This window comes from Anguilla rostrata, chromosome 13 (assembly GCF_018555375.3).
Source record: "Anguilla rostrata isolate EN2019 chromosome 13, ASM1855537v3, whole genome shotgun sequence".
In the NCBI taxonomy this organism is placed as follows: domain Eukaryota; kingdom Metazoa; phylum Chordata; class Actinopteri; order Anguilliformes; family Anguillidae; genus Anguilla; species Anguilla rostrata.
The window spans coordinates 2,942,605-2,966,582 of NC_057945.1; the positions used below are offsets into that span (position 1 = coordinate 2,942,605).

A 23,978-nucleotide genomic window follows, 5' to 3' on the forward strand; every position below is an offset into this window, starting at 1 on the left:
AATTTGGGTAACAAACATTAATTTATTAATAGCACCTTGCCTTGCAGCTTCTACAATCCAGGAAAACAATTTGTTTCACGTGACTTTAGGCTGCTTGTTACCGAGTTTTGTCGTCTTGTTATATTAAACAGTCTACCTCTGTCCATTAAATCAACCACACACACACGCACACACACACACACACCATATATAAAATAGGTTACCGAAATTATACACCCAATTTAGGGTAGGTCGGGCCGTATACGTCTAATGACATTTTCAGAGGTTGTAAAAACTCGTTTATATTCACACATTCACATGACGTCCTGCATATGAAAGGCTCCAGCTATTGTTCCAAATTGAATGGCACATAATTAACTTTATCGGTGATAGTTATTTGATGGACTAATAAAATATGATACCGGGGCATAAAAACAATAATAGACCATGCGTTTGGTATCTTCCGAACCATTCATGCATTCGAGATTCAACAGCGGATAAAATCTGAACCTAGGCTCCTGAACGAAATCCTTTGTATGGTGGTAGGTGGCTGAGCAGCCGTCGGGCTCGGCCAAAGCTTTTTTTCTGCTAGACGGGAACACCGCTTGTAATTACACAGATATTGATAAACAAAGCAGTACTAGGCTTATTCTGGATGTGTAATTATGAATGAGTCTCTCTCTCTCTCTCTCTCTCTCTCTCTCTCTCTCTCTCTCTCTCTCTCTCTCATATGGGGCGAATGCAGACTATTAATAGTCAAAATATTAATAGGCATATATTTTAAATTTCAAATAAATACCTACTAGCGGATAAGATTTTTTGAGATCTCGCGAGAGAACAGCGAATGGAATACACGGATTTGTGATTAGTCGACCGAAAATGTTTCTCTTAAATGAGACGTAAAGGCTGTATGGGAATCCGTTTTAGTGTTGCTAAGTGATACGGCGCTGCATTTGCCTACCTTTGATCTCAATCACTGCAAGAGATTAACAACAAGGATCCGTCGTATTTTTAATTGAAAAATATGTTCAGATGTCTGCAATAAATCTCTGAAAATGATCATTATAAATGTTCAGATTTTATTCTATTTATAGAAGTACAGTTTTCTTACGGTTTTGATGTTCACCACACAAATCCAAACACAATTCATACAATGTCAATTTCACGTATTTATTTATTCTTCAATATATTCATTTTTACGATATATGATAATTTTTTGTGATATACATTCCATCATTTTGAAACCACAATAACACTACACATACGGTTTTATAACATTTCCACAGGACCTGTTGGATTGCACAGAATGATAAATGTTTTTTCACACGTTTTCTCCTCTTCGGATTCTTCAGAATTTGTGGTCCAAACATTTGAATTTCAAAACCCTTCAGATGCTAAAGTTAAACCCACTGCAGAATAAAACGGTCGTGGATATGGAACTGCGGGAAAAAGATAATTGAGTGGTGTTGTATTCGTAATGGATTTTCCGCGAGTGTATGGGAAGGGAATTTCATTGCACTGCACCGGAAGATTTTATCAAGGAAGTATTTCCTTATGCCAGTTCTATCCGATAATAAATGGCATTACACGCAATTATTTCATTTCAGTGAACCTATGTGTGTTCGCTTTCAAAAAAGATATGAAGAGGCATAATATTTCCAAAACAGTTATAGGCATAATATTAAGATTTAGATGTGGATCATTTGTTTGTTTGTTCGTAATTTATATTTTAGCGTATTTTTCAAACTAAATTCCAAGTTTAGCTTGCAGAAATTCCTTAAACTGTACTCAGAACTTTCGGGCACATGTGAAACACAGCATTGCCAAATGAACTATAAATTCAACTTTCAGTGTTCCGCTTTCTTGCTTATACCTTTTATTATTATTATTATTATTATTATTATTATTATTATTATTATTTTAAGATTACTGCTTTAAATATTTTTATATAACATATTAAATGCATAGCTTATCTTAAACAATTAATTTTCAAACATTTGAGACGTCATGGTGTGCTCGGTCGGTATAGTAGGAATAAATATTGCAAGCCTTATTAATTGGTTTTGAAAATCCTTTTTTTGTAAGATTCCTAATTTTTATATGCCCACGTTTGTTTCGATGTGGGCTACTGCAAAGCTAGAAATTGAAGCTGCATTTTAAGAAAATAGGTAGCCAGCGTTTCTTTTCAGCTTCCTTGATATTTAAAAATAATGCGGCCATCTAAAATATGTACCCAAGGCCTAATATTAAAATATACATTTGTCTCGCTATTTGCAAACGGAAATGTACTGGTCGGATTTTATTGCCATGTTTATGGTTTTTGGACAGAAAATAACTAAGTAAGTAAATAAATAAACAAATAAATATGTAAATAAATAAAATAAGCCGTGTAAACGCATTTCGCTGTTGTTTTATCCGCTGAAGTGTAACCTGTTCCTAAAACATCAAGGCCTGAATTAGAAAAAATAAAATTAAAACTTTGTCTGAGCCTCTCGTTTTAAAACAGTTCCATATTTTCCCAGTAGTCACGTGTTACGGAGGTTTCCCTCTGACTCCATAAAGTGAGATGTATGGGCTAGGATGGGTCAAACCGGAAACCGTGAACGTATGGTGCTAGTCGATACGCGTGTTTTACGTTGTAGCTCACGTTGCTTTGACATCTTGTAAACCTTCACTCCACATAAAAATGTTAAAATGTTTTGTTCACTTATAGCCTAGTTATGTCTCAGTATTCACACTCTCCATATTTGGTTATCGATGTATTTTCAGTTGTAGTTCTTAGTGTGTGTGTGTGTGTGTGAGCGTTTTTGTGTCCGTAGGCGTACTTGTGTGTCCAGTGTCTGTCTGTGCGCTCCCGGATGCGATTGCGCGCGAACCATTGTAAAAGCGGCACAACGCGCATTAGGAAGTGAATTCAGTGGGAGTGGTAAATGCGTAGTAACGACTTTTTCTATCAGTCCTTAATCGTGCAGATTATATTTATATGCTTCTATGAGGCCCTCCATTGAGTGAATGAATCCGGAAATGCTGCATATACCTCCTATTACAAATATGGCGACGTCGAAGAACACCTGATGCCACAAAAGCTTTCTCCACAAAAGCTTCAAATGAAAGAGACTAGGAAGCAGAAAGCACAGCCCAGCACCCGTCAGACTGCCAGTGAGCCCCATCAGGAGGGCAAAGTGCGGCACATAGATGGCCATGAGCAGAGTAAACACTACCAGGCCACATCGGAGGGAGAGACCCCACGACTTCAGGCGTCCGTCACCGCCGTAGCAGTCCGGGAAAAAAGCCCGCCCTCCATCCTGGAAGAAAGATTTCTCCAGGACCTCCACCGCGGCGAAGAAGGGCAGCGGGTACGAGAGCAGCGCCTTGGACACCAGGAACAGGTTGACCACGGCCCGGATGGTGGACGGCAGGTTGTCCGTGATCACCTCCTTGGTGGCGTCGGCCCAGGTCAGGTAGGCCACCAGCGCGAAGAGGCCCTTGAGGATGCAGGCGGCGATGTGGGTCCAGTTCATCATGCAGTGGAACTCGCTGGGCTTCTGCATGTTCCCCTCCAGCGAGGGCAGGAAGATCTGCGACGTGTAGCTGAACACGATGATGCCGATGGAGATGGGGAACTTCTTGACGTCGATGTAGAACTTGACCTTGTCCCAGGCCCAGTCGCGCGCGCGGGACAGGCAGTAGGCGATCACCAGGACATTGATGACAAAGTGGGCGAGCGTGCAGAGCAGGCTGAACTTGGACACGGCCTTCAGGTTCTTGAGGAAGGCGCAGGGCAGCAGGGCGACGGTGGCGATGATGGCCCAGGACTTCTGCGAAACAGGCGTGTTGGGGAAGCTGTTGTACATCAGGTTTCCGCTAACTACCACATAGAGGATGCAGGTCATCACCAGCTCGATTATCTGGGCCACATTCACCACGTGGCCCCCCAGCGACGGGAATCTCGGGGCGCAGCAGGCGTTGGCGATGTCCACGTAGGAGTCTCTCACGCGCACCAGCTCTCCGTCTTCGTTCTCTTCGTACAGGCACGCGATGAGAATTTTCCCCGTGTAACAACACACCACAGCTGCGAATATGATGAGAAACAGTCCAAGGTATCCTCCGTGAAGAATGGCATATGGTAGCCCAAGTACGAACATACCCTGTAAAAACAAAACAATGCCGTTTATTCATTAGGAACGGTCCTTCTCCCCGCACACTCCTCCCCGAGAACGCCGATGTTCTCTGCTTCTGTAAATCACTTCGCGTAAGAGCGTCTGTTAAGTGATTCGAATACAATGCAGTGTAATGCGAAAACATGTGCTACCGCCACGAACAGCCTCGTGCGTCAACGCCACAGCCATTGGGTGCATTCCACTGTTGCGTGAAAATATAGTGCTACATAGCAGCTGCTGAAGTGAAATGACAAACCAAAGCTATACAGGCATAGCTTATAAAATGCTTAACTGTGTGAATTCTTGAAGGGTGTGTGTCTTTTTTAGATCTGCGCACGCGGCGTGACGGCAGGGTATATGTCGACTTTGGGCACGCCCAGTTTGCCTTCGTCATAAGCTTGCATCGGAGGTCCACGAAGTGACGTAACGGTAACTGATCGCGATGGCTTATACGCGATGGAAATTCAGTTGTGACATAGGGTTTTGCATGCTCAGTAGGTTACATCTGTCAAGCATGCCTTAACTCGTCAGCATTCTCCAGTCTATTTTATTATTAAATGTACCACTTTTATTATTAAAATTAGCCTAATTAAAAAAAAAATCGAAATGGAATTGAAGCCTTGCTTTATTTATTTGTTTCCTGCACGAAGAGTTTAAAATGAATGCCAAATACCATAGCCTCAGATAATTTCATTGAAGCGAAACGTTTTCTATGACCTTTCAAAGGACGTTTGGTTTACAACTGTCTCACGTGATGACGAGGCCAAGTGATTGTTATATTTCCAGGTTCATTTCAAAAATAATTTCTGGTTATACAGAAATGGCTATAGTCTTCGAAATTGATGTGGACATTATCGTTTTTAAAAATTTTTTCAATAAAACAGCTCGAGTGTTCATAATTAGATAGGGCACAAACTACATTCAGAGTTGCGTTTAAAGGACAGACGTTGAATATCCATTGGAATTGCGGTTTTGAGTGTTTTTGGTGTTTAAATGAACGGAATCGTGTGTTAATGGCAATATTAATATTACATTTTCGGTGATACTAGTTTCAGTTCTTAATTACATAGGTTAAAGTTAAAATTTAGGCTATTAATAAAACATAATTCGAGAAATCAACGTTATTTTGATTATACATAAGTAACACATCGAACCACTATTTCACCTTAAGCCAAGTAACATGAAAATAATTAAAATACTTGTGTGAATGATTGATTTACTTTCAATTTTGGACTGCGCAATTTAGGCATGAGCATTGATTGGTAACCTTTCCAGTCACGATTCTTCAACAATAAATTGGAATCGGTTGAGCAAAATATAGCTATTGCGCGCACGCACGCACGCACGCACACAGATACACACACATATACACAAAACTGACAGTCAAACCAGTTCGTTGGTATATTTTTTACCTGAATGGCATTGGTGACGTTCCAGCCTGCTTCCCATGCAGTGATTTTGGGCTTGTCCTGGGCTAACTCGTCGCACACCCCGCCGTCTTTGGAAGAGGAGGGCGGGGGACCCGTGCCATCTCTCTGGTAGTGGCTGTCCCCTTCAGCCGTGCCATCTCCGACAATTTGTCCCTCGCCCTCGCCACCGACGCCACCGACCTCATCGGTCTTAAGGATGTCCATCTGCAGCCCTTGTCTATGGTCGTAATCCAAATCATCACAGGCAACGAACCCGAGTGCCTCTTCGTCAGTGGCGGCCTGGAAGCCCATTCTGGCGAACATGCCGCTCACCTTAGCTTGTGACTTATTGGAAACAGAAGAGGCGGCATTTGAAAGCTTATTGGAAATCTTGCTGCGGATTAACGTTGCCATCGTCGCTTCTCTGAATCAAGCGTATTAGCCAAAATGTGCGCGTGTTTAAAATAAGATTGGCTGTTACTTCACACTTTGGAATTTATGTCACAGGACGGAAATAAAACCATACGAAGCCCCGGTAAAGGTCGTCTTCAGTTGTTATCTCCAATTTTTGTTAACAGTATGCGTGGTGTTTTTGTTAATCCCTTGGATCATGTCACCTTCAAATGTTGGTTCTTGGTTCTTGCATCATGCTTGGACGAATATATTTTTTCTGTCATGTAAACAAGAGAAACCCCAGAAGCGTTGTTATTCTTTTGAAAGAATGATGTCTTTTAAAATGACGTTTAAAAAAACCGCGGTCAGGAAGCTTTCTATTTTTTAAATCGGTTTTCCGTAATGGTCGTAGCAGCGGCGCTCACACAGTTGGTTTCTCTCAGACCTTACTGATGCCAATGCGGCTCGAGCCGGGGGGTGGCGAGGAGAAGGCACGTGTCATCGTCAGCCCGCCAATGCAAAGACTCTGCCTCGCGAAGCACGTCTCTGGCCCCCCGGTGCTCACAGCCTCCCCGCACTGAGGAAAAGTGGAGAGAGATTTGCTGCATTTCTGGGGGAGGCGCTTACGGTAACCCCTAACTCCCTCCCCATCCTCGTAGTCGCCTACAAAATAGTTCATCCTTGCGCCCAATGGCACGCTGATGCTCGCAGTCTTGCATAACTTTACTCGTATATAAAGAAAATGAAACAGGCTTGTCCCACCACCATATAGACAGGCTCGTAATTTCTAGGTTCATAAAACATGAATATTAAATGAGTAGAACATCAGCACGACTTTATATGTAGGATATTTCAATGGATCTCGATACATTCTTTTAAAAAATCCTGCGAATAATTAGGTTTTCTCCAAATCCTTCGGTTTTGTGGATATGCACGACTCGCAACAGCGTTTTGTACTTTCGTTGATTGCGGAATTATTTTTGGATGGAATGTGTTTGTGGGTTTTGTTTTGAAATGCGACCGATTATTTTTATTGAATGGAAATGTAACTTTTAGTGTATCTTATATGTAACATCTTTGGAGCTGGGAATGGAGTTGATTCTTCCATAACACCGGTATTTTAAAACGAAAACTATCGTTTTAAACTGTCGAAACTGTTTTTAGGTATGCCTAAATGACTCAATGAAATAGCTATATTTAATTATTTAGAACCAGGTATTTTAAGGTATTTTAAGCCCTTCCATAAATTTGTTTCGTTCTATTATTTTTTTATTTCATTTGAAGTATGAATGTGTAAGAAACGTTGCGAAGATAGTTTGTTTTACACAACATACATTTAAGAAATGAGAACGGAAAATAGCTATATAACCTAGTGTAGGCTACTTATTTACGGTATAATAGTTGATGATGAAGACTACAGGCTCCCGTTAATGTTGCTTTTGATTGATTACAGGCTAGTGTTGTGTAGCCTATACACTTGACCGTGTAGGCGAAGCGCGTGATTATCACCGATCCTGTAAATACTGGTTTCGCTGTCGCTGTTCAAAAAGCAACACCTTACTTACGTTTATATGCACAGGTATGTTTTTCAACAGCACCAGGCTCCCCTTCTCTTTGTCTTGGTACTTTTTTTCTGTCGTTTTGGTCAAGAGACTGGACTGAATTTTAAATGTTATCCGCATCGAAAGAAAGCCATGTTTACATATTTAAGGGAAATATTTCACATCTTATCAAAAACGTTTTTAATTCGATTCAAATTCAATAAATTGTGGTCCAGTCACTTTGTCAATTATTCGCTTTCATAATAATTTTAATTATGGATAATAATAAAATATACGTTTCGAGAGAAAAAAAACGTTTAGGGGAAAATGTTATTGATGCTATTAATGTACAAGGGACGATTGATTTCCCGAATAAAACGACAGAATGTATGCGTGACGATGATAATGATAAAGCTGGTGTGTGGTGGTGAATATTATTATTATTATTATTATTATTATTATTATTATTATTGTTATTTATATTACATTCAAGTTAAAGTCCCCTAATAATGCTTCATTATCGATTTTGTTTATTTTAGATTTGATGTCGTGTCCTTTTTTCTCGCCGTTTCCTTCATCGCCGGTCAGTGCAAATGCGCTTCATAAAACGTTTTTCGGTCTTCTCCATGTTGTGGTTACTCTGGCGGAGCAGTAGCCGCGAGCTTCCCGGGGAAATACCCTCTCTTTTCGCGCCCCAATTACCCGGGCTCCACCCACACTTAAGCGCCGGCACGTGCTGTATTGTTGCTGTTATTAATTTTAGTTTTTATATACACCGTAATTTAATCCTCAAATTGATTTAATTAAAAGCATTAAAACAATCAATAAAGTACATTTAAATAGAACATATTGTTAAAATTTTGCTCCAGCGATTCATTAAATATATATATATTAAATGAAACAGAAGAACAATTTCATCGGCAGAAAAAGTCATGCTGTAATTGGCAGCACAACAGAAAACTGCTGATGAACAAAGACGCTCGTGTGGGAAATGCTATATCTGCTTATCTGATGTATTGCCTGTGACTAGTTTTCACACTTGAGTCGGTGCATATGTTCCTGTTAAAATATAGAAGATGACAAAACATATGTTAGTATTGGAATTGCATGTACAGTCGTACAGAGGGTGCTTATTTTCTGGTGCCGTTTTAGACTTCTCATTCAAATGGCCATGAATATATAATTTAAATGACTTTTGACCATCGCTGTGAAATGGATACGCATGTATTTGAATTAACGCTTTTGCATTAATAATTCAGAAATTGGTTTGGTGCAGACCAGAGTTACGGAAAAAATTCAAGTGCTGCAATCCTTGAACTTCCCTTCTGCCGTTTTTTAACATTCAGCACCACGGAAGGGACAGCGACCGAGTACTGGCAGTTTTGCTCTCGCTCTTGCAAAATTCTTTTTTTCTCGAATAGTATCATTGTCCTTATGAATAGACCATATCAAGGTAATTCGAGGTAGTACATTGAAAGACAAAAGCAGCGTTTTTTACTGGTAGAATATCTGGACGATATTTTATCACTACTTTCCAATAGCTTACATTGGTAGGCTGTTATTTATCAGTGGGCGAATCGTTTACTTGTCTCCAAAATGATATGCCTTCGACATTGTTCATAACAAAGCTAAAACGCTCTTGAGCACATAGATATATGCATCCACTTTGTATTTGTTGACAGACGAGAGATCTCCCATCAATAACGGACGCAGTGAGTGAACGGGTTAATCACATGGCGTGTTATCAGCCGCGTGCAGACCTCCTATCATATGTACTTACGACTGTCTCCCTTAATGTGGACCGAGCAAAGAGACTGGAATGGGAGTGGGTGGGGGGAGTGGTTATACTCTACAGAGGCGAAGGAGTATTGCGTTATAGGCTTAGCGTTTATGTTATTTTACACATGAACACCATTTACATCAACACGACTACTACTACTACTACAATTATTATTATTATTATTGTTATTGTTATTATAATTATAATTATTATATAATGATAGCACGGTATATTTATTTTAGTGGATACGGTGTATTGTATTTTAAATAATTTTGTATTCATATTTCGAAAATTTTAAATAGCAATTGAATTATGTTTTGTACTTGGTCAATTTACTTATGCGTTCAATAGGCTAATGCAGATATTTTAATCTAGTACAATTATCAGCTTCTATGCGAGTGACAACCGCTATTCTTTGAGAGCGGGCGTCTCAATGCTTTTTGTCCTCGTTTTCCCCCGAGCAATCTCTTATCCGCGCCGCGCGCGGTCAGCGGCAGAGTCAAAGCACTTGTCCTATTTTTTAAAGGCACCGACGGTGATCACGGCCGAGGCCTTCTTATACCAGCTACCCTCTTAAAGAGGGAACAAAAGCGGTCGCGCGCCTGTGCGTTGGCGGTACAGAATCTGTCAGCTGAAGTGAATGGCAGTGTGCACGATGCCGCGCTCTGTCAGTGCCCGCAGTGTGCTTCTGGATCTGTAATTTCCCCGACTGTCCCGCTTATCATTATTGTCAACAAGCGCTTCGCAAGCAGAGTTTTAGTGAATGGATTCGAATTCGAAAACCGCACATTGACTGTATGATAAAATGAAATTTATCATGATAAAATGCCATGATTGAAAACGCCAGAATGAATACAAATCGGGCCATTTATTATATGACATAAATGCACTATAGTATTAGACATTAAGCATTCCCCGACAGTTTTATCGTGCTGTTTCTCTTTTGAAAATCTTATATAGAACTGTCAAACAGGGTGGTGTTTGTGGTGAGCTCGTTTCGGCATGAAATGGCTTCAGGAGCTTTTTTATTTTATCGGTGTGGTCCGTAAATGGAGCGGTATTGTGGTGAATTTAATCAATTTATTATTTGATGATATGCGCAGTTAATGCTGGGGGTGGGGGGGGGGGGGGGCTCTACGCGTCCGTCTTGACCGCGGTCCAGCGCAGCACATGTGTGGCGCGCATAATTTAGCTCCATCCAGGACTCATCCTCTGTTTTCGTGACAGTGTGTGATATGTATGACAAAGGCTGAAGAAGTAGGCTCAGTCTTTTTTGTTTCCTTTTTTTCTGCAGCAATAGCACATGAGAAGCAATCGCTTTCGGTTTATGTAAGGCACCCCCCCCGCATGTGTAACATGACAGGCATGTCCGAGCCTCGCTTGTCTTTGAGCCGATATTGACCGCAGATGCGCGGTGTGAAAGATGGACTGGCTCGCGCTTGAGAGAGAAGGTGTGAACACTCAAAGGATGCAGCTCGCGGAGCTGATGATTCTCTGCGCTCACAGCGCTGACTTTATTACCTATCAGAGAGGGCAACGCGGGGTCAGAGGCTCCGTCCGGGGAGTATTCCCTGCACGCCGTTGTTACCTCTCCATGGAGATTTGCTACAGATTACGCACCTTAGCCAGTCAGGCAGTGGTCCGCTTGCCCTCGACGATCTCCCCTCTCTCCCACAAGGCGCCGTTATCTCACTTCGCTCACGTGCATCGCATAACATACGAGGCACAGAGTGTTAAAATGGGACCGCGTGCCCTAGATTTGTTGCGCACGCAGAGACAATGAAAAACTCAACCCTCTCTCTCTTCCTCAGCACGTCCTCGCTCCATTCCCTTCTCGCCCCCCCCCCCACCCCTTTACCCACAGACTGCTCCCTTCTTTTTTCCCATTACACGCGTGGCTGGTCCGGCGTTGTGTTGCCAGATCCGGGTGACACTCCCTCCAGAAAAGGCACAGGAGGATAATTAATTAGCCTAAACACAGAAGGTAATATGCCGGTGAGAAAGAGGAACCAAACCCTCCAAAACATTTCAAAAAATTCTACAGTGAATGTAAATATTATAGAACATAAAAACTGGATATTTCCCTGCCCTTCCTTTCCATTTAATATAATATACAAAAACGTGCTTTCATTGACAAATATCGTTACTTATTACTTGTAATACGTTTTCACATTCAATATACATCTATGGCTATACATATATGCCTATAAGATGGACAAATAAAAACAGGCTCCAAGCATTAATTATAATATTCTAATGACACTTGAGAGGAAAAAATCGACACGGCATAACAAATGGGACATAATTGCCAGACAAACGGAAATAGTTCTTGTTAAAGATTCTGCTGTATTGCTGTTTCCACCAAGCCTATAGAAACTGAAGCGCGCGGCCCGGACGAACGCGTTCAAGGAGAGCGTGCGTTCACCGGCAGCGTGCGTTCTCCCACAGCTGTTTTCCCCTTTTGCACAAAACAATCACGAGTCATTTGATATGGAAACACGTCTTTTTGAAAGGCCAGGTGGTTTTGGGTTTAGGTTTTAGGGAGTGGGGGTGTTGGGACAGTATGACTCGACACAGGGCTATCATCACATAGCCATAGAATCTCGGAGAGGGCTGGGGAGTGGAGCGCGACTTTCTGAATGCGAGGCAGCGCGTTCGCTGAGCGTAGCTGATTTACGAAACTGCCTCCCAGGATCATTATGCCGGAGTGACCATCCAGCGGCTATTATGAATACCAGGTGACGCTTATTATTTAAGAGGGAGAAACTCAGCAGGCCCCGTCGGTCTCCTCCAGCTACATTAGAGTCACTGTACCGCTCGTGCGCTACATCTGTCACAGTGTTCAGCGTTCTAATGTCGTCAGAGAGCATAGAAATTGCTGTCAGAACGGATAGTCTGCGCACAATCATAGTCTACCTATAGTATATCCTGGAAAACAAGGAGTAGCCTGACTCCAGAACACAATTTGGTCATTACAACTAATGATAATTACATTGTGAGCCAATACAACGACGAGGACCAAAAACCTCGTCAGTTTTTTACTTAGACACATAAGCACGTCGAACAGGATAATAAACACAAGTATTACGTCATTATGTAAGTGTATGTTCTTCCTTGGGAACGTGCTTTGGAGTTCTGGAAACCCATACCGAATTTTAAAAACACATGCCGAAAGAATAGAAGAAAACAACACAGAAGCAAATGATTCCAGAACCTCGCAAGTCGAATCCACATTTCGCATCTAAACGTGTCATGTTCCTGTTCTCGTTTCCGTATTAGCCACTGCCCCACTTCCAGTGTTTTCTACTATAAATTGTGGTCTTTTTCTTTTGGCTGTCTGTGGCTTTGCCAAGACAGGTCCGCTCCGGCCCCTCTTCTTTAACCTATGACCGACTCGACTGGCTGCGTCTTTGACAGCTCAGCCAAGCGGAAAATAACACATAACACACTTCAATTAATAAGAGAAGCTGAAAGGAGGCCCGGCGTCTCCAGGGGCTGCGGGGGACTGAAATTAGCCAATCGGGCACCGCGGCCCCGCTCCGATTCCATTAACATTATCATCACAATCACAGGTACTTTTGTTGTGCTGATTACCCGGTGCACCGCCAAATGAAGTGGTAGTCAATTCCGGTGGAATAATTTTTAGAACGAGACTTAGAACTGCGATTTTCCTGCAACACTGTTCACTGTTCCTACGTATTTGTTTAATGGGTTAGTCTATTTGCACTGATTTATGCAGGTAGCTCGCGATGGCTTAACACGTATTGATTTACCAGCGGTTTATTAAAAGCTGTTTATAATTTCGTCAAAAAATAGTTTTGTTTCAGGTCGCATGTGCGTACTGTATTACTGGAAGCATAGCCATATGTTTCATTTAGCCTTTGGGGGGAGACACATGACTCACAGCTGATGTGTCGTTAGACTAATAGACGGGGACAATTAATTCATATGAAAATAGTGAGTGCCACATTTCTCCCTGACTCCCTACGCGTATGACTGGAACCGTGTTCCGCCAGATCTTGATTCGGCTATGAATTCTGATTTGGTACATCATTTGAGCTCGAGACGACTAGGACGCTTTAAGGACTACGGCCAGCAGCCGCTGAGCCGCTCCCAACCAAATTATCAAACGGCGCGCCTGCTTTGTAGTTTGCGCAATAAAGCATTTCATTTTGTACTACCAGAAGGAAAATACATATCAGATAAATCTCTTTAAACCCGAGCTGTCCCCGCCGGCCACGCGCACCCTCCCCTCGAGAGATATCCAGGTGGCCTCGTGGTAAATGCTTAAAAGCCTTTTCATTTACCCTAATGCGGCTATTTATTGGCTTATTATGAGGCCCCGGGAGGGATGCATAAAGTGCTTTATTTCAGTCCTGCTAATAAACATGGCGATGGCTTTGCCCGCCGGAGAGTGCCGGCAGTTGCGCGCGTGCTTCCTTTCTGCGGGACGCCCGCGTTAATTCTCTGCGTGGTTTTCCAACGAGGCAGTAGCTGTGCTTCATACTAAACAAAAGATTGCCTCCGTTGCTTGCTTTTCCTTTGTCTCAGCGTAAATTTCGCGTTCGCTCCGTTGCTGCCTCTGCATGCTACGCTGTGTATAAGAGCAATCATACTTTCTTCCTCCGCCAGGAGTACATGCTTGATTGTATCTTGGTCTTTTCCCGGCCGATAAGTGGCGTGCTGTTGTTGTTTGAGTTCAGCCTGCTCCCCAGGCACCGCTCGCTGTTAACCTGGAGTGACTCCGCTCACTTCATCACCTTTCCGCTGTCCCGTTTTCCCATGCCGGGAACCCCCTCACCCCTCCCCCGCGACACATTAACATTGTAATTGCCTTTTACCCTTTTTTGAGAACAAGGCAAACTCGGCCGTATTCCTCAGGGGCTGTAGGCCCCAGGCCTACACAATCAACACGACAATCTGTTTCCATTTTTAGACCTCAATAGACATAACCATCATCGATAATGAATATTAAATTGAAAAAAAAAAAAACACTCGCGCTTACATTTCAGCTGATTCGTTTTCTATGATTCTTGAAATATTTTGGGCATAGCAATAAAAATTGCGGCGAGGAGCAGCCGAAACATTCAGAAAAATGTGTCAGTTTTGATATTTATTTTACGTTTTCTGTTGTCCGTAACTGCATTACAATGTCTCCAGTGCGGAGCAAGCGTTAATCACATTATTTCCCAATACAGACAGCAACTGAAATACTAAAATAGTCCATTGATAGACATATATGCGCATCTATCAATGTATCATTTCTGAAGCTCCTGTTATTCATCATTTAGTTAATTATTTCGTTGGATACACACACATAACTTGATTCCACAGATAATTCCTTTGCTAGATTGATAATTCCTTTGTTAGATTTGTTCTTTGACCAAATTTGTGTTTGCTATTTTGCCATTTCAAAGGTCATTTTTTTGATAGATTTCAAGATTATATCTACGAACATATGCATTATTATTCTGAGGTTGGTCCACACTCATTGGTTTAGGGGGAGACAGGGAGACATGTTACCCCCAATATTTTAATATGAATTACTTGCTAGACTGGCCAGTATGCTTGTGCGACATGACGTTTGACTACACAAGACGGACAGCAGTGCGTCTCCCCCAGAATTTAAATGAGACCTACGCGACTACGCCTCGGCTATTGTCAGATCTGTGACATATATAGCTATGGGCATGCCAATGCACGCGCTGCTTTTCACACACGAAGGAACTGCATTAAAGAATTCGTAATTCCATTTCATTTATTTCAAATCCACGCATCGATCACATTACACATTTCACGCGAAATAAAGCTGATCCAATCCTGTGTCTCCAAACACCCGCAATCGTACGAACTCCACCGATACTAAAGATCATTGTTATTTTAAAAGATCTTCAATCCTGGCCTGCAGCATTGTAGTCTCCCCCCTTCATCGCATTATGGTTATGCTTATAATGGTTCATTAATGAAGATTCGATGATTTATGATTATCCGTTCCTAATGTCAGTCTCAAACATTAGGAAGTCCAGTGTGTCTGGACAACAACAGCTGGTAAAGATATATTACATTTACATATAAATTTAGACATTTAGCTGGTGGTTTTATTCAGAGTGACTCACCTAAGTGCACTCATACCGGTTTCATTTTATTCAGCTTTGAGCCCAAGAAATGTTTCTACAAAATAAATGGCTGTAATTCTCAACAGACTACCGACCTTTGGAAAATATTTCACTTACACATGAACATAAAATGGACAAGGAACCAAAAAAAAAAAAAACAGCAAAAAACCCTCACAATTCCACCCAAATTCCAGTCCAGGCTCACACCTGTCCCCAAGCCCCATTTAACTTTATTTTGTCAGAATTTATTTTGTAACTCTTGTGACATGTGTGACTGTGCCTTAATCACTTCATAAGAAATGCGGTAACGCATTAGACACTAGTTCAGTTCCTGCAAGGTACGATTTAAAAAGCAACGACTATTTCCACCAATAGCCAAGAGTTATTCCGTCATCGTTTAAAGTCTTCAGGGATCTGCAGGAAGGTTTTCAAATTTGACCAATATCGTAAGGGATTCATTATTTCAAATGTAGATCAGAATCAGGTTTGAATGTCACCTGTCTCATACTTGTCACTGAAACAAATTAGGTAAATTCAATATTCTCCATTATTATTATTATTATTATTATTATTATTATTATTATTATTATTATTATTATTATAGAGCCTTATTGAATGAAAAGCACTTCACACGAACATGGAAAATAAAATAAGCGGAATTAAGGGGAGCTCTGACACGACCCAGCATGCACTGGGGTTTGGTACGTCCGGGTCATCTCTCCCTCATAGCGCGCGTGAGTTACCCGTGGCGTGCGTTGCCACGGACGGTTACCACGGACACCGCACAGGGAGGGCTGTCCGGCTCTGGGTCTCTCTGCCACCGGGCAGCTCGGCCAGGGCAGTTTGAACGTGGTTTGATAGGGATTAGCAGACGTGCCAGGGCAGTTTGGACGTGGTTTGATAGGGATTAGCAGACGTGCCAGGCAGTTTGACGTGGTTGATAGGATAGCAGACGTGCCAGGGCAGTGTGAACGTGGTTTGATAGGGATTATCAGACGTGCCAGGGCAGTTTGGACGTGGTTTGATAGAGATTAGCAGACGTGCCAGGGCAGTTTGAACGTGGTTTGATAGGGATTAGCAGACGTGCCAGGGCAGTTTGAACGTGGTTTGATAGGGATTAGCAGACGTGCCAGGGCAGTTTGAACGTGGTTTGATAGGGATTAGCAGACGTGCCAGGGCAGTTTGAACGTGGTTTGATAGGGATTAGCAGACGTGCCAGGGCAGTTTGAACGTGGTTTGATAGGGATTAGCAGACGTGCCAGGGCAGTTTGAACGTGGTTTGATAGGGATTAGCAGACATCCCGGGGCAGTTTGGACGTGGTTTGATAGGGATTAGCAGACGTGCCAGGGCAGTTTGAACGTGGTTTGATAGGGATTAGCAGACGTGCCAGGGCAGTTTGAACGTGGTTTGATAGGGATTAGCAGACATCCCGGGGCAGTTTGGACGTGGTTTGATAGGGATTAGCAGACATCCCGGGGCAGTTTGGACGTGGTTTGATAGGGATTAGCAGACGTGCCAGGGCAGTTTGGACGTGGTTTGATAGGGATTAGCAGACGTGCCAGGGCAGTTTGGACGTGGTTTGATAGGGATTGGCAGACGTGCCAGGCTCAGACTCCTGCAAGGGCAGGAGAGGCATGGCCAGGGAGGAAGAGGTGAGCACTCATTTAAAGATCTGGAATGCTCCTGAGCAAAGACTACTCTGTCCATATGCGGAGGTGGACAATCCAGGTTCAGAAAGTAAAAGTTCATCCCAGGATTTTGCTTCAGTCATCTGGATTTGCTAATGAGCACCATTCTTCAGCCAGGAGGTAGATCTAAATCAGCTGGCTGAGTTCAGGGGTGGATGAAATGCATGGCAGGACTTTTACTTTCTGACCCCTGGAATGTCCACCTCTGTCCATATGAGGGGCGGACGATAGACTAGGTGACTGCTATCATAGCAGCCAGTTACGAGCTGGGTGAGCCGTTCTGTTTCATCTTTAACTCTGTACTCAGAATTTGACTGGTTGAGTCTTGGAGTCACATCATGAGCAGATAATCCAAAACTCGAAGGTTCACATTGAACAAACCGTCGTCTGTACACGTTAATCAGCCGGCGTTAATGATCCAGCCTGGGCCCCTACCCAGGCCACAGTGATGCTACTGCTGTGTCAGTCTCCATCGCAGCAATGAACACCTTCCTTACGGCCTAGCTGTACAGCAGTGGGGAGCTTGTGGTGAGCATTAACTCACTGCAGGCTAGCAACACAACGTTCCTCCATAGAAATATTGAGTGCTACAATGCTACTAGACTGCATGAATGCATAAATTGGAGAGCATAAATGCTAAGCGATCAAATAATTAAATAGCTGAGTGACTGAGCACATATACTGTATGTGCTGGGGGTCAGGGTGGGTATGTTCAGGCACAGTGTAGTTGTAGAGGTCTAGACTCAGCAGAAGGGACAGGGCATATAATCAATCAGTGCTATTAAATATCAGCTTATAGTGAGAGATGGGTAGGGAGAGAGAAAGAGACTGAATTTTAGTGTTTATATATGTGTGTGTATGCATGTCTATTTGTGTGTGTGTATGTATGTGTGTGCGTATGTGCGTGTGTGTGTGTGTGTGCGTGTGTGCGTGTTGTGTGCTTGCGTGTGTGTGTGGTGGTGATGTGTGGTGTGTGGTGGTGATGCGGTGTGTGTGTGGTGAGAGTGTGTGTGGTGTGTGCTGCGTGTGTGTGTGTGTGGTGTGTGTGTGGTGTGTGTGTGTGTGTGTGTGTGTGGGTGTCGGTGTGTGTGTGCGTGCGTGTGTGTGTGTGGTGCCTGTGCATGAGCGTGCATGCATGTGTGTGTGTGTGTGTGTGTGTGTGCGTGTGTGTGGTGTGTGTGTGTGTGTTGTGTGTGTGTGTGTGTGTGGGTGTGTGGGTGTGTGTGAGTGTGTGTGTGTGTGTGTGTGGTGTGTGTGTGTGTGTGTGTGTGTGTGTGTGTGAGAGTGTGCGTGTGCTGTGTGTGTGTGTGTGTGTGTTGTGGGTGTGTGCATGCGTGCATGTGTGTGTGTGTGTGTGTGTGTGTGTGCTGAAGAATGTGTGAGGTAGTGGGGCTCAGTTGCAGCCGTTTTGTAGTCATTAAGTGTTAATGGTGCGGTGGGGACCGCGGCTGTTACCCTGCTGAGCTCAGTCTGAACGCGCGCGCTCCTGAACACTCCTGAACACTCCTGAACACTCCTGAGCGCGCGACGGCTGGCTACTGCTGTCTGTGCCCCATCCATCTGCAGGGTAATGACACTAATTACCCCTCCCCTCTCCTCAGCTCCCCCGGGGAGGGGTGTGTGTGTGTGTGTGTGGGGGGGAGAGGGGGGCTGTGTTGCTTCTTTTTGACATTTATCTTCCTCCTGCAATATTTGCATGTGTGGCTGCGTGTTTGCAGAATGACTCCTCTGAGTCTCCCGGGCCCGGTAAGCCCTGTGTACTGGAACTCCTTTATTAAAGAGCTCTTTCTTCACAGGATCTGAAGCTGCCAGACCCGCTCTGTGGCACAGACTGACGCCGACGTGCTTTCAGCGGGACACCTGGCAACATGGCTCCCGCTGCAGGCTGGGGACGGCAAATTATAGCGACAGCTATCAGTCCCCCCGCATTAGCATCTGCCCTTGTCACAATTATCATAACCCTGTTTTTATTAGCATGCATTGTCCGGTTGGGTTGTCTGGCAGCGGAGTCATTGAAATGCAAAGCCGGTCTCATTGACTCCGAATAAAGGCGCCCTGAAAGCTTTTTGTTCCGCCATTGTGGTGCTCTTTTCCTGCGGAGCTGGGGATTTAATTGAAACTAACAGGGCTGGAGAGCGCACTCGCCCCGCGCGTTCGGCGTCGAGCCACAATGGCGGGAGCGGGGCGGTTTGCCTTTCAGCGGCGTGCCTTCCCCTCCCCCCGCAGCCACTCCGGGACTTCATTAACCGCCATTGTCCGCTGCACAATTGGGCTGAGCAAAAAAAAAAAAAAAAAAAATGAAACACTTCTGAACAGCCACCAGTCCCGCATCGCCGCTATCGATTCCCGTGTCGATTGTGAGAATTGCTGCAGGAGTACGGGACAGCACCTGCGATTTCGGGAGACGGTTTTAATTTGGAGGATCTCAGCTCGCGCTCGACGTGGCACGCTCGACCTCCCTCTCCTCAAACCGATGAAGCTGACGAATGCGTGAAGCAGGGATGAAGATTTAGGCGACGTGCATCCGCATCGGTTTGGAGGTGGCATTGTTTTTGTGAAAATGGCATTTTACTGTGTTTTCTATTTTGGGCTCAAATACAACTCTGATGCTACTGAATTTATACAGGGGATTTTACTGTGCATAGCCCAAGGCTGCCCAGTCCTGTTCCTGGAGATCTGCTGTCCTGTAGATTTACACTCCAACCATAAAAATGCACCCTTCATTCAACAGCTAGAGCAGGGCTGCCCAACCCTGTTCCTGGAGATCAGCTAGAGGTCTCACTGAGCTGCTGATGGGCAGAATCAGGTGTGGTTGGTATAGCCGGTGTATACTCCACCATGCATCAACATCATGTGTAATGAGGAATATCTCAGACACACCAGTGCAGTGCTGACCTCATTTTGTTTTAAAAAAAATATCCAGTCCAGTGTGTGTACAGCAGTCATGGCACTATAAAGCAAGGCAAAGACTGTCTGCCCTCAGTCTCTCTGCCTCATCCTCCCTGTGAGCTCCCAGCCTCTCTGTCTCAGCCTCTCTGTGAGCTCCCAGCCTCTCTGTCTCAGCCTCTCTGTGAGCTCATAGCCTCTCTGTCTCAGCCTCTCTGTGAGCTCCCAGCCTCTCTGTCTCAGCCTCTCTGTGAGCTCCCAGCCTCTCTGTCTCAGCTCTCTGACTCCAGCTCTCTGTGAGCTCTCGCTCTCTGTAGCTCCGCAGCCTCTCTGTCTCAGCCTCTCTGTGAACTCCCAGCCTCTGTCTCAGCTCTCGTGAGCTCCAGCTCTCTGTGAGCTCTCACCTCTGTGAGCTCCCAGCCTCTCTGTCTCAGCCTCTCTGTGAGTCCTGCTCACCCTCTCTGTGACTCAGCCTCTCTGTCTCACCTCTCTGTGCTCAGCCTCTCGTGAGCTCCAGCCTCTCACTCGTCAGCTCTCAGCCCTCTCTGTCACTCTCTGTGAGCTCTCAGCCTCTGCTCAGCCTCTGTCTCAGCCTCTCTGTGAGCTCTCAGCCTCTCTGTCTCAGCCTCTCTGTGAGCTCTCAGCCTCTCTGTGAGCTCTCAGTCCCTCTGTCTCAGTCTCTCTGTCTCAGCCTCTCTGTGAGCTCTCAGTCTCTCTGTCTCAGCCTCTCTGTGAGCTCTCAGCCTCTGTCTCAGCCTCTCTGTCTCAGCCTCTCTGTGAGCTCTAGCCCTCTGCTCAGCCTCTCTGTCTCAGCCTCTCTGTGAGCTCTCAGCCTCTCTGTCTCAGCCTCTCTGTGAGCTCTCAGCCTCTCTGTCTCATTCTCCCTGTGAACTCCCAGCCTCTCTGTCTCAGCCTCTCTGTGAGCTCATAGCCTCTCTGTCTAAGCCTCTCTGTGAGCTCCCAGCCTCTCTGTCTCAGCCTCTCTGTGAGCTCCCAGCCTCTCTGTAAGCTCCCAGCCTCTCTGTAAGCTCTCAGCCTCTCTGGCTCAGCCTCTCTGTGAGCTCAGGTTCCATGGTTCTTCACCAGTGGCAGCGGGCGTGGGGGGGGGGGGCTGGGGGTTTTGGCACGGACACTTCCTGAACACCCCCATCAGTGCGGGGCCCCCCCGCGCTCCCTCGCCGGCGCCCCCCGAGGGGCCGTCTGTGTTATCGCGCTCCGCGGTGATTGCTTTCTGATCCCACGCTTGTACAGTTTAAGCAGCCGTCTGGCCCCTGAGACGGGGGGGCGTAGGAGCACCGCTCCGGGGCCTGTACGGAGCACGGGGGGAGGGTGGGGCTTTTACACCCCCCACACTGGCCTCTCAGTCCCGCGCTCCATCTGAAGGTCAACGGTGCCGGTTTTCCAGAGGTAGCGTTGGTTTAGGCTGACACGCTGAATCAGAAGGGTACATGCTGAATAGTGGCCTGCTTCCTGTTGCACACATTCTCCTTCCCTTTTACACATGCAGGCTGATAGTGGGACAGTTTTACAGGGTCACACTACCGCTGTTTCACACAGCTTATCACACCCGGGTCAAATACACATTTGATGAACCGTAACTCTTTCTAAGAAACATGTGACCAGCCAAAAGGTTGCCACAAGTCGATGACTCATCCTTTTTTTGAGTTTCCTCATGTGAACCAATTTTAGAGCAAAAGATCCTGTTCATTCTATAAGAGCGGACAGCAGAACAGAGGAAAACAGTGTGACCCCCCCCCCTCTCCCGGCCCCCCCATTTCCCTGCCATCGACCATTATGACAGACCACTTGGCAGAGATAAACGATACTTGACACATTGAAATAGTATCTCAGTATTTTTTGCAATAAACAGCTCCTAGCCCAGCGCGAGAACAGGAACGTGTGAGACGCGTTAGATAGGAAATTCAATATTTCAGTCTAACAGGAGGAAATCAACTCCGTCTTCAATTCATCACTGCCCACGCGGCCATTACGCCATGTTGATGCGTGAGTGTGTGTGAGTGAGTGTGTGAGTGAGTGTGTGTGAGTGTGAGCATGTATGAGTGTGTGTGAGCGAGTGTGTGTGAGTGTGTGTGAGCGTGTGAGTGCATGTGAGTGTGTGAGTGAGTGTGTGTGAGCGAGTGTGAGTGAGTGTGAGTGTGTTTGAGCGAGTGTGTGTGAGTGTGTGTGAGCGAGTGTAAGCATGTGAGTGTGAGTGTGTGTGAGCGAGTGTGAGCGTGTGTGAGAAAGTGTGTGTGAGCGAGTGTGAGCGTGTGTGTGAGTGTGTGTGTGTGAGTGTGTGTGAGCGTGTGTGAGCGAGTGTGAGTGTGTGTGAGCGAGTGTGTGAGTGCGTGTGAGTGAGCGTGTGTGAGTGTGTGTGAGTGTGTGCGAGCGAGTGCGAGCGAGTGTAAGCGTGTGAGTGTGAGTGTGTGTGAGCGTGTGTGTGTGAGTGTGTATGAGCGTGTGAGCGAGTGTGTGTGAGTGTGTATGAGCGTGTGAGCGAGTGTGTGTGTGTGAGCGTGTGTGAGCGAGTGTGAGTGTGTGTGTGAGAGCGAGTGTGATTGTGTGTGAGCGAGTGTGAGTGTGTGGGTGAGAGCGAGTGTGACCGTGTGAGTGTGTGAGCAAGTGTGAGCGAGTGTGTGTGAGTGTGCGAGAGCATGTGTGAGCGAGTGTGTGAGTGTGTGAGCATGTGTGAGTGTGTGTGAGTGTGTGTGAGCGAGTGTAAGCATGTGAGTGTGAACAGGTGTGAGCGAGTATGAGCATGTGTGAGTGAGTGTGTGTGAGCATGTGTGAGTGTCTGTGAGCGCGTGTGAGTGTGTGTGAGAGTGTGAGCATGTGTGAGTGTGTGTGGCAATGTGTGAGCACGTATGAGTGTGTCAGCGAGTGTGAGTGAGCGTGTGTGAGCATGTGTGGACGCATATGAGCACATGTGTGAGTGTGTGTGAGCGTGTGTGTGAGCATGTGTGAGTGCGCATGAGCGTGTGCACGAGTGTGAGTGTGTGTGAGCATGTGAGAGTGAGTGTGTGTGAGCGCATGTGAGCGCGTGTGAGCATGTGTGTGTGTGTGTGTGAGTGTGTGTGAGCATGTGTGAGTGTGTGTGAGCGTGTGTGAGCGTGTGAGTACGTGTGAGTGCGTGTGAGTTGGTGGGAATGCGTGTGAGTGTGTGCCAGTGTCTGAGCGTGTGAGTGCGTGTGAGTGCACGTGAGTGTGTGTGAGCGTGTGTGAGCATGTGAGTACGTGTGAGTGTGTGTGAGTGTGTGCCAGTGTGTGTGAGCGTGTGAGTGCATGTTGTTTGTGAGTGCGTGTGAGTGCGTGTGAGTGAGTGTGAGTGCGTGTGAGTGCGTGTGAGTGTGTGTGAATGTGTGTGAGTGTGTTCCAGTGTGAGTGAGCGTGTGAGTGTGTGTGAGTGTGTGTGAGCATGTGAGTACGTGTGAGTGTGTGCCAGCGTGTGCCAGCGTGTGAGTGCGTGTGAGTGTGTGTGAGTGTGTGTGAGTGTGTGTGAGTGTGTGTGAGTGCGTGTGAGTGCGTGTGAGTGAGTGTGAGTACGTGTGAGTGTGTGTGAGTGTGTGTGAGTGTGTGTGAGTGAGTGTGAGTGAGTGTGAGTGAGTGTGAGTGCGTGTGAGTGTGTGTGAGTGTGTGTGAGTGAGTGTGAATACGTGTGAGTGCGTGTGAGTGTTTGAGTGTGTGCGGAGCTCAGATTCACACTTTCCTGGGGAGGCCGCAGCAGCAGCCAGTGGGTCCCGCCTTCTGCATCCAAACACAGAAGGAGAATGAATGAGTACATGGGTGATTACGAGCCCATTAATCTCTGTGGGGGGCTGTTTGGAGGGAGAGAGGGAGGGGGAGGGGGAGGGGAGGTGGGCTCAAAATAAGTTGTATGGGTTGTGTGCCTCTATGCATACCTTCTTTGTCCCCCGTCATTACTCTCCTATCATTATCTCTGATAGCAGGCTGCAGCCAAAATCACCCCCCCCCCCCCGGGTGTGTGGACTGCACCTTTCAAACAGGCCTGGGGGAAAGTGGTTTTG

The 23,978-nt window shown here is 45.5% G+C and overlaps 1 protein-coding gene and 1 long non-coding RNA gene across 3 annotated transcripts in view; one reads left to right on the forward strand and one right to left on the reverse strand.

Moving 5' to 3' along the window:
• The window catches only part of LOC135238375 (uncharacterized), a 36,725-nt gene extending 16,684 nt beyond the window's left edge, over window positions 1-20,041 (forward strand). For both annotated transcript variants that reach the window (XR_010325099.1, XR_010325100.1), the window contains exon 5: window positions 18,864-20,041. This is a non-coding gene — a long non-coding RNA (uncharacterized LOC135238375). The remainder of the gene's footprint in view (window positions 1-18,863) is intronic.
• Window positions 1,039-6,517, reverse strand: LOC135238214 (vesicular inhibitory amino acid transporter). The gene is made up of 2 exons (XM_064305957.1): window positions 5,552-6,517; window positions 1,039-4,127 (listed from the first exon to the last, which is right to left on the reverse strand). Exons 1-2 carry the CDS (start codon window positions 5,960-5,962, stop codon window positions 2,940-2,942), a joined length of 1,599 nt encoding a protein of 532 aa, XP_064162027.1. The 5' UTR covers window positions 5,963-6,517; the 3' UTR covers window positions 1,039-2,939.
• Window positions 20,042-23,978: the final 3,937 nt, after the last annotated feature.